General features: G+C 37.7%; 1 protein-coding gene and 1 pseudogene across 1 annotated transcript; one reads left to right on the forward strand and one right to left on the reverse strand.

Annotated features, from left to right (window-relative positions):
• Positions 1 to 4,719: 4,719 nt before the first annotated feature.
• On the forward strand, positions 4,720 to 7,690 carry LOC145004572 (aspartyl protease AED3-like). Its single transcript, XM_078963511.1, has 3 exons — positions 4,720 to 5,230; positions 6,214 to 6,688; positions 7,134 to 7,690. Exons 1-3 carry the CDS (start codon positions 4,769 to 4,771, stop codon positions 7,478 to 7,480), a joined length of 1,284 nt encoding a protein of 427 aa, XP_078819637.1. The 5' UTR covers positions 4,720 to 4,768; the 3' UTR covers positions 7,481 to 7,690.
• A 2,910-nt stretch (positions 7,691 to 10,600) lies between these two features.
• LOC145007848 (18S ribosomal RNA) lies at positions 10,601 to 11,488 on the reverse strand (annotated as a pseudogene).
• Between the last annotated feature and the right edge of the window lie 3,849 nt (positions 11,489 to 15,337).

Consider the following 15,337-nt stretch of genomic DNA (forward strand, 5'->3'; position numbering starts at 1 on the left):
TTCAAATCCATGGTCCAAATGCACAATAAAGTCATAAAGTCTCCAACTTTATGACTTTAGACGTCCAAAAGTTCTTAATACAAGGTCTTAATCTATTAAGACCTTTCTACCAAATGCATGGGCCACTTTTAGCCATTGGAACCTCATTTTTATGATTAAGGACCCCTCCGAGGGTCTGAAAGGACATCTCAAATCATCCAGAACATGCCATGTTCAAAATGGAGAATTTGGGATGAATAAAGAAGCATAAAAGAATCTAAAAAGAGATATAGCAAAACAATCATAAAGGTATGAACTTTATACCTTTGGATGATAGAAAAGGAAGCGTAAACTCCAGATCCAAGCCTTGCTTCACGTTCCTAAGCTTCTTGATGCAACTTCTTCCTCTTTAAACACACAAGGATCACCTCTTAGCTCACAACACACACTTATGGAGGTTAAGGTTTTGCCAAAATGACCCAAGGACTTGGAGGCTAGAAAAAGATGGGAGAAATGGTCCGTAGATGCTTAAATACTCCAAAACCCCTAAGAATTTGGGTTTTCACCTGGACACAAGTACGCCCAACGTACTAGGCATGCCCTAGTACGCTTAATGTACTCACATGTATGACCAGCGTACAACTCCTGCTCCATAAATTACCATTTTACCACTAGGGCTTCCAATGGACACTTCATTCCAATATAAAGACTAGATGTGACATAATTAAAAATCAAGGGATGGATGTGAAATTACTTGAAAACTAGGGTGTTACAAGCTTCAACCCGAAAATCAGGTGGAAGGTGGGCGTGAAGGAGAAGAGTTTGTATGATATTGTTGATTGTACATATCATATGTTCGGACTTCCCATTTTGTTGGGACATTCGAGAGCACATGAAACAGAATGTGATGCCATTTTCACTAAATAAATTATGAAAAATATGATTGCCAAAGTCACCCCTATGGTTATATTGGAAACTTGTAATATCAGTTTTGAATTGGTTTATGACAAAGGCACGAAAGTGTAAGAATTGAGAAAACTTCTGATTTGTTTATATGAGGATATACCCAGAAAAAGTGGGAAAAGTGATCAAGAAAGAGAATGTAATAGTTTATACCACTAATAATTTCAACAAGAGATTGCCATAAATCAGAATGAACAATATCAAATAAACTAGAAACAATAGTGTTTGAACTTTCAAAAGGTAAACTCTTCACGAGGGTGATTTAAGTGCAACGAAATGCCTTAAGAATATGGTTCATGAAGCATATGACTACGATTCGATAGAGAATGATTTGGCACATCTTCGATTTCCTGGTATGAAAGAAATCTTAACTCGCTCGAACTTCCTAGGGCCAGTGAACTCAATCTTGAACCCCTGTTTAGCTTTCTCTTTAGCCTAATTAATGGTCAACTTCATTGGTACCCTTTCAGTATGCGTTGCGAACACTTTCATTTTTAGCGTCTCATCTTCTCTATAGAAGCGAAACTCGAACGGATAGAAGGGAAGGGGCATTCGGGAAGCGACTAGTCGCTTCTGGCGAAGCTTCCAGAAGGTCGACCACTACATAGAGAGATCCATATACCAGTCATGAGCGATAGCGAAGCCTAGAAAGGCATAGGACAAGATCCAAAAGCTTAGAAAGGGTCAGGAAAGGAACGGAGAAGGGGTTGGATTTCACTTATGATCAGATCAGTGGGCAACCATAGTTTACACTTTTCGTAGTGTTGTTAACTCAACATCCTGCTGCTCATAGTGTTTCACGATCAGTATTGGAAATGAACGGAGAAGTCGTGGAACGTGTGAAACCATATATTGGATCACTCCAGTGCAGCACGAAGTTGCTGATGCCGAGTTGGCTCCTGTGACTCGCATTGGGAACTTTATCCCACCCTACGCCGTCCGATGGGTACACGAATGAGGGTGCCCTCGATTGACATTTATCATCGAATAAGGAATCCTTCCATGGATGAGAAGTTTGAGTTATAGTACAGACTCCGTTGGCTTTCACAAGGAAGCATCTCGAAAGTTCCGCAATCTATGGTTGATGCCTCACTCGAACTCTATCCCATACCCTAATGCTGAAGCTACGCTGCCTCTTGGATAGATTTTCCAAGTTGACAAGCTTGGCAAGAAACAGTACTAGAACTTTTATTACATGTAATTAATTTATTGGAAACTAAATGATTGAAAAAATGAGCTCTAAAGTGACCGAGATGTTGATGACACAAGGAAGTAGAACCAGAAAGAAGAGCAACTTGGGTATAGGGAATGATTGGGTAGAGGTCACCGGAGCTGTCACACCTAAGCAAAACTGACGGGTTTTGAGATCCTTCACAGAAAAACCACACAGATCAAATTCAATAGAAACAAGACTATCAGTTGTAAAACGACGAACACATATGAGGTTTTTGATAATATTAGGTGTGACTAATACATTACGAAGGTGCAAGGGACGATGCAATGACTTTAATTTGGTATGGCCAGATCGATGAACATGTATGGAAGAACCATTACCAACAAGAATGTGGTTTATATGATAGTTATTTCCAAAAGTAGTGAGTTTATCTGTGTCTGAAGCGAGATGAGTGGTAGTTCCTATGTCCATGTACCACTGAGTATCCAAGCCATCATTTATGTACATCGAGCTCAAGGCTTGCGTGATATTTATAGGCTTATCCGGGGTCAGCGGGGGAAACCATTGAGCTAGAGGAACAAGATTCTGATGCTGACAGGCAGCATAGAAGGTTGCTGCAGGGGGGCTGTTGAGTCGGTAAACCCGAGGTTGGAGCAGTATCGAGGAATCCAGGTTGTTGGTTTCTCATTGGTTGGTAACTAGTGGAAGTCGGGGGTCAAGTGAGCTACTGCCAGGAAGGATATGACTAGGTGCAGGGATTCCACGGAACCGGGTATGGAGGCCATGGAAAACCCGATGGAAGCGATGGTATTATGGTGGTGGTTCTGGATGGGCGGCAATTATAAGTTGAGTGGGAGCTACTACGACGTGGCTATGAAGGGCGAAGACCACTTTGGTTGTTTTGAGAGAAGTGCCTGTTGCGTGAGTTCGAGGGGATGGGATTTCCAGCATGAAGAGCTTGAGGTGACGATGCATGATCTATATAGGGAAGTTGGATGGGTCAGTTACGACTCATGGTTCACTCCTCCAAGGTAAGAATCGACCTGCATTTTAGAAGAGATGAAAGCGGGTCTTGATGGCATAAGACAATGGCAATGTTCTCAAACTTTGGTGACAATCCATTAATGAGATATGTAACCAATGTTTGTTTAGTCACTGGTGATCCTATGTTTGCGAATAAATCTGAAATCACCTTCATTCTTTCATAATAATCAGAGATGGAGAGATCGCCTAGAGTTAGGGTTCGAAGTTCTTGATCAAGCTCAATTGCTCTAGTTTGTTTGTTGTCTCTAAAAAGAGTTTCAAGATCAGTCCATACGGTATGAGTAATGGCACCTGGGTTGAGGATCATGTTGAGAAGACTTTGAGTGATAGTTTCATAGATCTACATCTTAACAAGATCATCAAGATTGGAGCAAGCTACATCATTGGCATCTGCAGGTTTGTAAGTGACTGTGAGATGACCTTTAACTCCAAAACTATTGCAGTGGGTTTGGAAGAGTTCTTTCCAAGCATCATAGTTCGCTTGTTGAGATCCAAAATCAGTGGAATGTAGACTTTAATGTTGGTTACACCAAAAGGTTTGGTGTTCTTGGATGATTCAGACATTCTTGTGGCAGATTAGAGAGGAACGATTGGAAGAGAGGAGAAGAAGAACACAAAATTGGTGAGAGCAAGAAGAAGGCGGCGATAGATTTAGAGAGAAAAAAAAAATAGGAGGCGCTCTGATACCATGAAACAACGTTATTTTCCTTTAATTGCCTTTTGACCTATGATTTCATTAATATAATCTGATAAATACATAATGGGCTACAATACAACGAACTATAGTAAAATACAAATACAATACTTGGGCTTAAGGAAATATACATACAAGCTACGCTAATAGAAATCAATAAAACTTTTTGAAGTTCGTACGTAGCACGTTTACCCTAATCGTATGAACCACATAACTTTTGTGTGTTCTTTACTTTTTTTTTCTTTTTCCAATCTTATATTTTGTGTGTTGATTGAAACATTTAAAGTTTTAGGGTCAGATTAAAAAAGCTAGTTGTAGATAGAGATTGATGACTTGATGCGATCTTATTATGAAATCAATAAAAACTCTTTCTAATTTATTTGTTGACGTAACATGGTTACCGTGTGAATCATGTAACCCTTGTTTGTTCTTCACTATTTCTTTTGACTTATATTTTGTGTGAGTTGACCAAATCCCTAACAGTTACAAGTAATATGCTTATCAGTTATAACTTATAACCCGTATATATTCTGTGAAAATTATTCTCTGTATTATTGGACAATTGCAATTAGACAATTTCTTCACTAAAATCATGGTAAAAGCATAAAACCACAGGGCAAAAGGCAGTCTAATAATATAGTAAAATACCTACATAAATATCTCTCATAAGAAACTGACAAGAATAATCTTACTTAATGATACAGAGATCAACCAACTATTTTATCCCGATTTAATAAATTTCAACTTGTCATGACTCATGTGACCAAGGACTAAGAGCATATGCAAAACTAAGGAGTCTAAGTGTAAATACTTCAAAGATAAAGGCATGCAAGCGCAATTTCTCCAATATATATACCCACTCACCAACTTGCAAAATCCACACCCAAAACTCACTCCAAGTCTAAGTACCAGTTATGGAGGCTTTACACTTCACCCTTCTCTTACTTTGCTCCTTGACCCTAGTTCACTCGATAAGCCCAAATTGTTACTCATCTAGCCAAGGCTCAACCCTCAGGGTCTACCATGTCTCGAGCCCATGCTCACCATTTAGACCAAAGACACCACTCTCATGGGAGGAGAGTGTGCTTCAAATGCAGGCCGATGACAAAACCAGGCTCAGTTTCTTGACGAGCCTGGTTGCTGGCCGGTCTTTTGTGCCTGTTGGGTCGGGCAGACAAATCATTCAGAGCCCGACCTACATTGTCAAGGCCAATATCGGCACACCGGCTCAAAGTCTGCTTATGGCTTTGGACACCAGCACCGATATGGCTCTGATTCCTTGCGCCGGATGTGTCGGTTGCTCATCCGCCACCTTTGACTCTACCAAGTCAATTAGCTACTCTTCACTTGCTTGCGGTGCCGATCAATGCAAACAAGTACGTTTCAATAAATTCTATACCAAAAATATAGGTTATAAATATGTAAATTCACTATTTGCATACACCACAAACAATAAATCCATAAGTTTTATGAGACATGCCTTTTGGATATTCTTTATGGATAATCGCATTTGGATACTTTTGGTATACCTTTTCTTGATATACAGGTGATGCCAGAACTGCTATTTTTCAGATATAATTGGCATTGCCTCTGTAGATCTAGTTTTACGTTTTTTTTGGAAACGGCATCTATTTTTACGTATGTTAAAGCTTCGCATGCTTGTGTTATCATAATATAACTTTTAAAAGAAAAAAAAAAGTATCGATCTATTAATGACACTTCATTGTTTTATACATTCACATTCATTTTAGTAATCATTACAAAATATTGTTGATTTAAACCGGTGTACAAAAAACTATGTTTATTAATAATTTAATATATCTTTGAGATTTTATTATTATTATTAGTTTTAAAGTTATGTACTTTTAATAGATACATATCAAAAAAATATATAAAATATTAAAAAAAAAGTATAAATGTAAAATCATTCCACTTTTATACTATTCGAAATTGACAAAAGTATGACGGGATGAGGAGATCGAGGGAAATCCGTGAGTCGGTTTTGGTTGGATTCCATGGAGAGTCCATTTTCAGGCCCACCGAGGGACCGTTGTCTCTTATCCCGTGACTTCCGTTTTACACCTGCTTTTCCAAATCTAGATTAAATTATAAACTTAATGATAGATTTATTACATTAAAAAACAAAGAGATTATAAATATCGCTTTCTTATTTGGTAATCGAGAAATTTGTATCATATATCGTTAACCTTGGTTTTAGATGTACATTCACTAAAATAGATATTAAATGAAAATACATAATTTTGTCATTTGCAGTTTCATTGCACTACGATAAAATATAGAAAAAGTTGTTCATACATATGAATGTGTCCCTTGATATCTTTAGTGTTATTGTTTGTAGGTACAAAGTACGGGTTGCCTCGGGACGACATGTTCCTTAAACATAACATATGGAAACTCCATCATCGAGGCTAACTTGGCGCAAGACAACTTAACCCTGGCCACTGACTCTGTCGTGGGCTACCCTTTCAGTTGCATTCAGAAAACAACCGGCAGTTCTTTACCACCACAAGGTGTTTTAGGCCTTGGTCGTGGTCCGTTGTCATTTGTATCGCAATCTAAGACACTTTACCAGTCCACATTCTCGTACTGTCTTCCTAGTTTCAAATCTTCAAATTTTTCGGGGACACTAAGATTAGGTAAAAACGGACAACCCATTAACATCAAATACACACCGTTGCTTGTAAACCCCAGAAGAACATCGCTTTACTATGTGAACTTGGTCGGAATTAAAGTTGGCTCGAAGGTTGTCAACATCCCCCCGAGTGCAATAGCTTTCAACCCAAATACCGGTGGTGGCACCATCATCGATTCAGGTAATTCTTAAGAATTTTTAAACAATTTGGTTTGGAAAAAATATCGTCATCATGACATCATCATCACATTATATGTGCTTTTTCAAGAAAGTACTTATATCATCATTTAATTTACAGAACATCCAAACACTCGTTAAATATTTTTATTAAACTACATCGAAAACAGAAATTAAAATAAATAAATAAAACATACAAGACACTTAGAGTGTATAATTATAGTAAAAATCGGGTTACTATATTGTACTTTAAAACCTACAATAATAGTAAGTTTTAGTTGAGTAGATTTTTAAAAATATAATATAATAATGAGAAAAAGAAAATCAAAATCAAAATCAAAATATAACTTTATAATTAATAGACAAAGAAATCAAAATATATTCTTATTCCCTATTATAATATTTCATAAAAGCATCTGTCAATATAAAGGTTGCTTTTATTTGTGCAGGCACGGTGTTCACCAGGCTGGTGGACGGAGCCTACACGGCGGTGAGAGATGAGTTCAGAAGGCGGATGGGAAAAGCCGTCGTATCGACACTAGGCGGCTTCGACACTTGCTACACTGTCCCAATCGGAAAACAAGTCCCGACAATGACTTTCATGTTCCCCGGACTCAACATGTCGCTGCCACAAGACAACTTCCTCATCCACAGCTCCTCCGGCTCTACCACCTGCCTCGCCATGTCTTCCTCGCCGGCGCTCAACGTCATCGCCAATATGCAGCAGCAGAACCACCGCGTTTTGTTCGACTTACCAAATTCCAGGCTGGGAATATCACGTGAGATCTGCTCGTGAAACACGTGACTTATGGTTTCTTGTAATTTGTCTTGTTATGTAATATTTATGCTTAAATTGTACTATTACTATTATTTACTATGCCTATGGAGGTGACTACTTTAAAAAGAAGATTTGCCGGAATCAAGCATGGGACCATGAGTATGTTTTTTTAATAATCGTGTAATCTTTTTCTAATGGATTAAGTTTATAAAATATAAGTTTCAAATATGAATGTTTTAATTAGACAAAAATCGATCAGAAGTTTACATCGAAATATCGAGTTTTTCATGTTCATAAAAGCTCGATGGTTAAGATAATGTATGGTATTTAAATATATAAGTATCAATGTTGTGAAATAGAGTATAAAGATACCATGAAGAATGTTATAATGAAAGACACTATATACGCTAGTCGTGTTTGTGGGGTCATGGCGCATGTTGAGAACATTCCAGCAGATAGAAAGAATAATCACAAGCTGAAAGGTGCATCGGTTGGCTTCTCAGATTTGTTTGGGGACAGGGAATCGAGGGGGTTCACATGCGAGCTCATAGGGTGGGGCATAGAGCAATAAGTCGTAACTCACATGTACAATATCGGGTGGTAGGACTATGGGATTGATATATTCGAAGCATATCTTTATCACCAAATAACAATACCAAACAAATGAAGCATATATGATTTTAACCATACCAACCTCACGCATTGTCGATTAGGTCATGATAACCAAAAATGCATTAATGAAATCAATACAAACAAATTTTGGATTCATTCGATTTAATTGGAATCAAATGATAAATGTAAGGGCAGTGCGGCAGGATATGGATTTTTAAAATATTGTTTGGTTAGAAAATTTTTGTGTTGGAAAGATAAAAAATGAAGATTTTACCCTTGTGTATTATTTTTTATTGAATTGAATGTTTTTTTTTAATAAAATAATCGAACCAAGTTTTTGAATACTTATAAAAAATATAAATACCATATAAAATCCAAATTAAACATAAATCCAAATTAAATACAAATCCAAATCAAACATAAATAGTTTTGAATACACAAAAGCAAACTAAAATCAAAATAAAATTTTACAAATTTAATTTGAACCAAATCTAACTTCTAACACAACTCAAGAAATGAAAGTATATTTGTTATAAAATTAAAATCCAATTGACCCTCTTTTGATTCATACAGATTCCATGGAACATAAGTTTGAATTACGTTCAATCTCAAAGCCTTTGCTCTTGTTCGCCTATCATCTTAATACTTACCCAAAAAATAACATGTAGTGAAATCATGCAGCAAATTGAACAAAACAAGACATAAATTTCTAAAGAAAAGTTCATTCATCCAAATACGGAAAAGGAGCTTCTAAAAATGACCATGATTTATGATTATGTGTGTTATATAGTTGTTAATCCGGTTGATAGTTAATTGGAAGTTCCATGTTTTAAAAGTGATTCAGATTTGATAAAACAAACTTCAAAAATGGATCTTAATTCTATAAAATCATTAGGAAATAACAATTTCAAATGATAATTAATTTTCTTAAGTGAAGAAGCAACATAGAAAACAGATACAGAGACAGGGAAATAATACATAGTTTTTGGTGGAAAAAAACCTTATCACAATCGATAACTTTGAGCGAGGCAGAGATGGCGTCACTGATAGTGGCGCTGGCGGAGGGTTGCAATCAAAGTTTTAGTGAGAGGGAGCAAAAGGATCGGCATTTGTGAAGAAGAGGGAAAGAAGATTGAAGTAGTAGGGAAAAAAGAGAGCACATTTTGTTTTTTATTTCAAGCACGCTCTTACATCTAAAAAATTAAGAAGCATAAATTCAAATGTCATTGGACACCCCTAAGTCATGCCACCAAAATAAAGAACACACTTTTTTTTTTATTTCAGACACGCTCTTTAGTGTTCAATTAAGAGGCTCTCAAACAGCCCTAAGTCATGTTTCTTAAATAAATTGACAATATCCTTCAATAGATATGGTCGAGTTGTAAATTTGATAGATCTTATGCACATTTAAGTATATAGACCATTAAGGCTTGAGGGAGGGGGATGCAGGCACCATGACATGCTTAGTGCGCAACACCCCACCATGGTCACATACCGAGTAAATTGGCTTCCACGACATTGAATTGTCGAGGAGAGAGAGAGAGAGAGAGAGAGAGAGAGAGAGAGAGTGTGTGTGTGTGTGTGTGTAACGGCTTTTCTAATTTTTTTTTTCAATTTCAAACCATTATATTTACTACACCTATCCTACCAAATTACACAACACCAAATCATTATTCTTTAAAAAAAGAGAAATTAAATATCCTCCTACCTTTTGATCCTACCAATCCTCCTATCTATTTAAATGATGACATTTATCATATTAGTATCCTAAAATATCATTAAATCCCAATAAATGAACATTAAATGTTACACATATCACACTTTCATTGGGTAGGAGGATATATAGGAACAAAAAGTAGGAGAATATTTAATTTCTCTTAAAAAAATTATTCTTCATCGTCAATATCTTCCTCTTTCAGTAATTTAAAATTCATGTTAGATACCACGATCAACGTTGCTAATTTGTTGCAACAAGAATTAGATGATGAAATATGAAATGTGCAAAGAAGACAAATGTCTAATGCATCATTATTTTGATGAGCATGTTGTTTTCCAAGGTTATTATTTTTAGATGTCGGTTCCGAATTCACAAACATTTGTTTCAGCGTATAGTAGAAGACATGACGGCAGCATGTAAAATTTTCCAACAATGTCGGGATGCAAGAGGTATGGTGGGATTTCATCCTCTACAAAAATGCACAACCTTAATTTGTATGTTAGCATCTGTTACCCCACCCAATGCACTAGAAAAGAGTTTTAGGATGTCCTCGTGTACCACACGACAAATTTTGCAAGTATGTCATGAGGTTGTAAGGTTCATGCTATTTGTGTTACCCTATTTCCAATAACATACAACAGTTGTATGCTCATCATGCAAACGTGCATGGCTTTCCTGGATTCTTAAGAAGCTTGGACTGTATGCATTGGAAATGGGTAAATTGTCCAACTGCATATCATCGGCAATGTACATGTGGTAATCAAGGTTACCCGTTGGTTATACTTGAAAGTGTAGCCTCACAATAACTCGGCTTATCCTATTAAAACATAAAGAAGGAATCTAGTGACCTTCTTGCTTGAGACCTTATATGCACTCAAAGTTATAATGAAATTTGAATTTGGTCTTCATCCCACATTTTATGAAAGATCTAAACTTTCGTGCTTTGGTGGGTCTCTGAGATCCTTTCGACGCAAGGGGAATCAGAATAGGCTTATCACCGACAGTTTGTTCAGGGTTCCAAACTCAATGATGACAACTAAACATGAGGGTTGTGCTCGTTGTGGGACTTAACCCAACACCTTATGGCACAAGCTGATGACAGCCATACACCACCTGTATCTGCGTTCCCGAAGGTACCCCTCTATTTAAAGAGGATTCGTGACATTTCAAGCACTGGTAAGGTTCTTCGGTTTGCATCGAATTAAACTGCATGCTCCACCGCTTGTGTAAGTCTCATTCAATTCCTTTGAGTTTCATTCTTGTGAATATACTCCCCAGGCGAGATACTTAATGCGTTAGCTACAATACTACATGGGTCAATATGCACAACTTAGTATCCATCGTTTACGGCTAAGACTATTGGGGTATCTAACCCCATTTTCTCCCCTATCTTTCGTCTCTCGATGCCAGTGTCGGCCCAACATAGTGCTTTCGTGGTTGGTGTTTCCGATCTCTATGCATTTTACCGCTCCACTGAAAATTCCTTCTTCCCCTACCTAGCCCTGGGGTTTGACGGTGGACTTAAAAAGCCACCTACAGACGCTTTACACCCAAACATTCTGAATAACGCGTGCATCATTTGTATTACTGCGGTTGCTGGCACAGAGTTTGTAGATGCTTATTCCCCAAACACCGTCATTGCTTCTTCTCCAGGAAAAGAAGTTTATGACTCGTAGTTTTACCAATATTTAAGGGTTCCTTTATTTGATTTCTTTCACATAAAGGAAATAGGGTAATTAGGTGGTATAATATATGTATATGAATGTTAGAACTTCTTCTAACAACCTATGCATTCTATTATCATTTTCAATTGGACGATCCATTAATCCAACTAGTAGAGGATTATAAATGGATCAATTTTTTTATTTCCATTTGAAATTAGGAATTTATGAATTGTCTATAGGACCCGTTTTATTAACATGATTTATCACTACTTTACCTACTTTAGCATCCTGATCTGTTACTCAAGATTCTCGATTATTCTATTTCTTGATGTTAGCAATGCACAATGGCCAAATAAGATCATTTTCTTCTTGGGACCTTTTACTTTTGTTCATCATGTGGGAATTAGGATAAATTCTAGTTTATCTACTTCTATCTATGTGGGGAGGAAAGAAACGTCTCTACTCAGCCACACAGTTTATTTTGTACACGGCGAGATGTTCCATTTTTCTCTTAATGGGAGTTTTGGGTATTTGTTTATATGGTTCTAATGAACCAACATTAAATTTTGAAACATCATTGAATCAGTCGTATCCTATGGCTTTGGAAATAATATTATATATTGGATTTTTTATTGCTTTTGCTGCCAAATTACCGATTCTTCCCCCACATACATGGTTACTAGATACGCGCGGAGAGGCACATTACAGTACTTGTATGCTTCTAGACGAAATTTTATTAAAAATGTGAGCATATGGATTGATTCAGATCAATATGGAATTATTACCACATGCACATTTTATATTTTCTCCTTGGTTGATGATAGTTAGTACAATACAAATAATCTATGCACATTTTATATTTTCTTGATGTTAGCAATGCACAGTGGCTAAATAGGATCATTTTCTTCCTGGGACCTTTTACTTTTGTTCATCATGTGGGAATTAGGATAAATTCTAGTTTGGGTGTGTGTGTGTGGTTGCTTTCCCTTTTGGCATCGTGCCTGTGGTACTGTTAATCATCATCGACCTGACACTCTGTCACTTACTTCTATCTATGTGGGGAGGAAAGAAACGTCTCTACTCAGCCACAAAGTTTATTTTGTACACGGCGAGATGTTCCATTTTTCTCTTAATGGGAGTTTTGGGTATCCGTTTATATGGTTCTAATGAACCAACATTGAATTTTGAAACATCATTGAATCAGTCGTATCCTATGGCTTTAGAAATAATATTCTATATTGAATTTTTTATTGCTTTTGCTGCCAAATTACCGATTCTTCCCCCACATACATGGTTACTAAATACACGCGGAGAGGCACATTACAGTACTTGTATGCTTCTAGCTGAAATGTTATTAACAATTTGAGCATATGGATTGATTCAGATCAATATGGAATTATTACCACATGCACATTCTATAACCAATACGAGACTCAATGGAGCTATTTTACAAATAATCTATCATGGGTTTATTGGTGCTGCACTTTTTCCTTAGCAGGAACGAGTTATGATAAAATACGTCTTGTTTATCTCGACCAAATGGGCGGAGTAACTATCTCCATGCCAAAAATATTTACGATGTTCAATAGTTTTTCCATGGTTTCGCTTGCATTATTGGGTATGAGTGGTCTTGTTGTAGACTTTATAGTTTTATTAGGAATAATTACCAGCTAAAATACATTTTAATGCATAAAATTGTCATCACTTTTGTAATGGAAATTGGAATGATATTAACTTCTATTTATTCATTATCTATGTTACGTCAGATGTTCTATGGATATAAGTTATTTAATACTCCAAACTCTTATGTTTTTTATTCTAGACCGCACAAGTTATTTGTTTCGATCTCCATTTTTCTACATGTAATAGGTATTGGTATGTATCAGTTGACAAGGTTGAAGGTATTCTATCTAATTATTTTTATAGATAGTTTTCTTACATAAAAAAAACCTAATGATTTTTAAGAGTTGGTTGACTGATAAAAAGAAAAAAGAAGAAGGATTTTTATTCTCTAGAATCTTAAATAAAGTAAAAACAAAATTTGAATATGAATTTTCACCCAATATACTTGGTCTTTGCGAGAACCGTGTGAATCACTACACTACTTGACTTGATTCACACGGTTGTCGCCGGTTGACACAAGGTGTTTTATGTACAACGTATACTGTTGACACAAGGTGTTTTATATATAACGTATATCTTTTGTATTCGTAAGAACTTTTCTGGAATTTAACTAGAGATTAACGTAAAGGAACTATAACTATGTAGTCATATTGTAACATCCGAAAAATACAACCAAATTTAAAATTTTTCAATTTAACCCGATTTTCATTAAAATGTTTACAAAAAGGTTTTCAATACAAATTATTAGAGTATTCCCAGAATCACATTGCTACAAAATCATGAGGAGCGGTACGATCGCGCCTTCGCCTTGCCACGGTCTCCTGAAGAACCTGAAAAACATTAAACCACAACTGTAAGCCCGAAAGCTTAGTGAGATACCCCCAAAATACCAACCACGCATACGCCCTTCCAGGCTGCGACCTTCCGGTCCAAACATACAAAACATACATAACATAACAGAACATAGAACAGCCATGCATATCGGGTCTACTGTGTGACTGGTCCACCGTATCGGGCCTTCAGTCCATCGGATCCATCCTTCAGGTCTAGTCATGTCCTTCGAGTCTACAGTGGGGTTGGTCCGCCCGCATCGGGCCTTCAACCCACCTGGTCCACTCTCTGAGTCTACAGTGTGACTGGTCCACTCTCCGAGCCTCGGCACGTCTGGTCCGCCCTCGTGGGGCCTACAGCCTATCCGGACCGCTCGCTGGGCCTTCGGAACAACCGGTCCGCGCAGGGTATCTTGGCCTACAGCACAAAGCAGGACCCGCCTCAACCCATCTCCAGTCCAAACAACCATGTGCACAAAACATACATTCATATAACAGTCATAGTCAACAAGCCGAGCAAGCAGATCACATAGCATATCATTACCCTAACCGGGTTACCGACCTAACCGGTCACTAGCATAGTATCACTCTCTATATCGGGAAACTGACCTTAACAAGGTCTCCTAGTATGTACCATCCTAGCTACCAGGATGCAGACACATCAAACAATAACATAATAACCATAACCGAATCTCAATACAATAAAGGGCCGGCCTTGGTGCCTTAGACCCTGTTGATATAGTGAGGATAACTCACCTCGAAACTGTCGGCTGAAAAGATAAGATCCCGCTGCTCCGAACTCTGACACGAACTCCTCCACTGAACATCAAAACATACAACTCAATAAATACCCTTAATTACCAAAATACCCCTGGAAGACAACTGGTCAACCTTGGACAAGTCAAAGTCAACCCCTGACTGACCCTACTCGCCGAGTCAACCCGATGACTCGCCGAGTCCATATGCTCAGAACATCCTTCAATCAGCGACCCAACTCGCCGAGTCACCCCAAGACTCGTCGAGTCCAACAACTCTGAGTCCACTTGCACCCAACTCACCGAGTCATCCCTTGACTCACCGATTCCTCGACTCGACCAGAAATATTGGGACTTCCTCGACAAGACTCGCCGAGTCCAAATGGACTCGTCGAGTCCAAGGCTATCTTCAACCTACTCGCCGAGTTGTTCTTCCAACTCGTCGAGTTCCAGGCCATCTTCAAGCAACTCGTCGAGTCCACCCATGTGACTCGTCGAGTACCACCAGTCTGAATCCATACAGAAGCATCTCAGGCCATGCAATTGATCCAAAACATAGATCCAACCTCCTACAATCCATCCATCACGTAAAGTGGCGAACTTTACGTGAATCTAACGAGATCTAAGCCATATTCACCTTAAAACCAAGGTTTGGGACATGGTAGCTTTATTAA

The sequence above is a fragment of the Lactuca saligna genome, chromosome 7 (assembly GCF_052625555.1).
Source record: "Lactuca saligna cultivar CGN05327 chromosome 7, ASM5262555v1, whole genome shotgun sequence".
Classification (NCBI taxonomy): Eukaryota; Viridiplantae; Streptophyta; class Magnoliopsida; order Asterales; family Asteraceae; genus Lactuca; species Lactuca saligna.

Bases quoted from the DNA above. Each gene is read 5' to 3' on its own strand.
- LOC145004572 (XM_078963511.1), top strand. From the start codon at position 4,769: ATGGAGGCTTTACACTTCACCCTTCTCTTACTTTGCTCCTTGACCCTA. The intron at 5,231-6,213 runs GTACGTTTCAAT...TATTGTTTGTAG, and splicing joins GTGCCGATCAATGCAAACAA to GTACAAAGTACGGGTTGCCT. The intron at 6,689-7,133 runs GTAATTCTTAAG...TTATTTGTGCAG, and splicing joins TGGCACCATCATCGATTCAG to GCACGGTGTTCACCAGGCTG.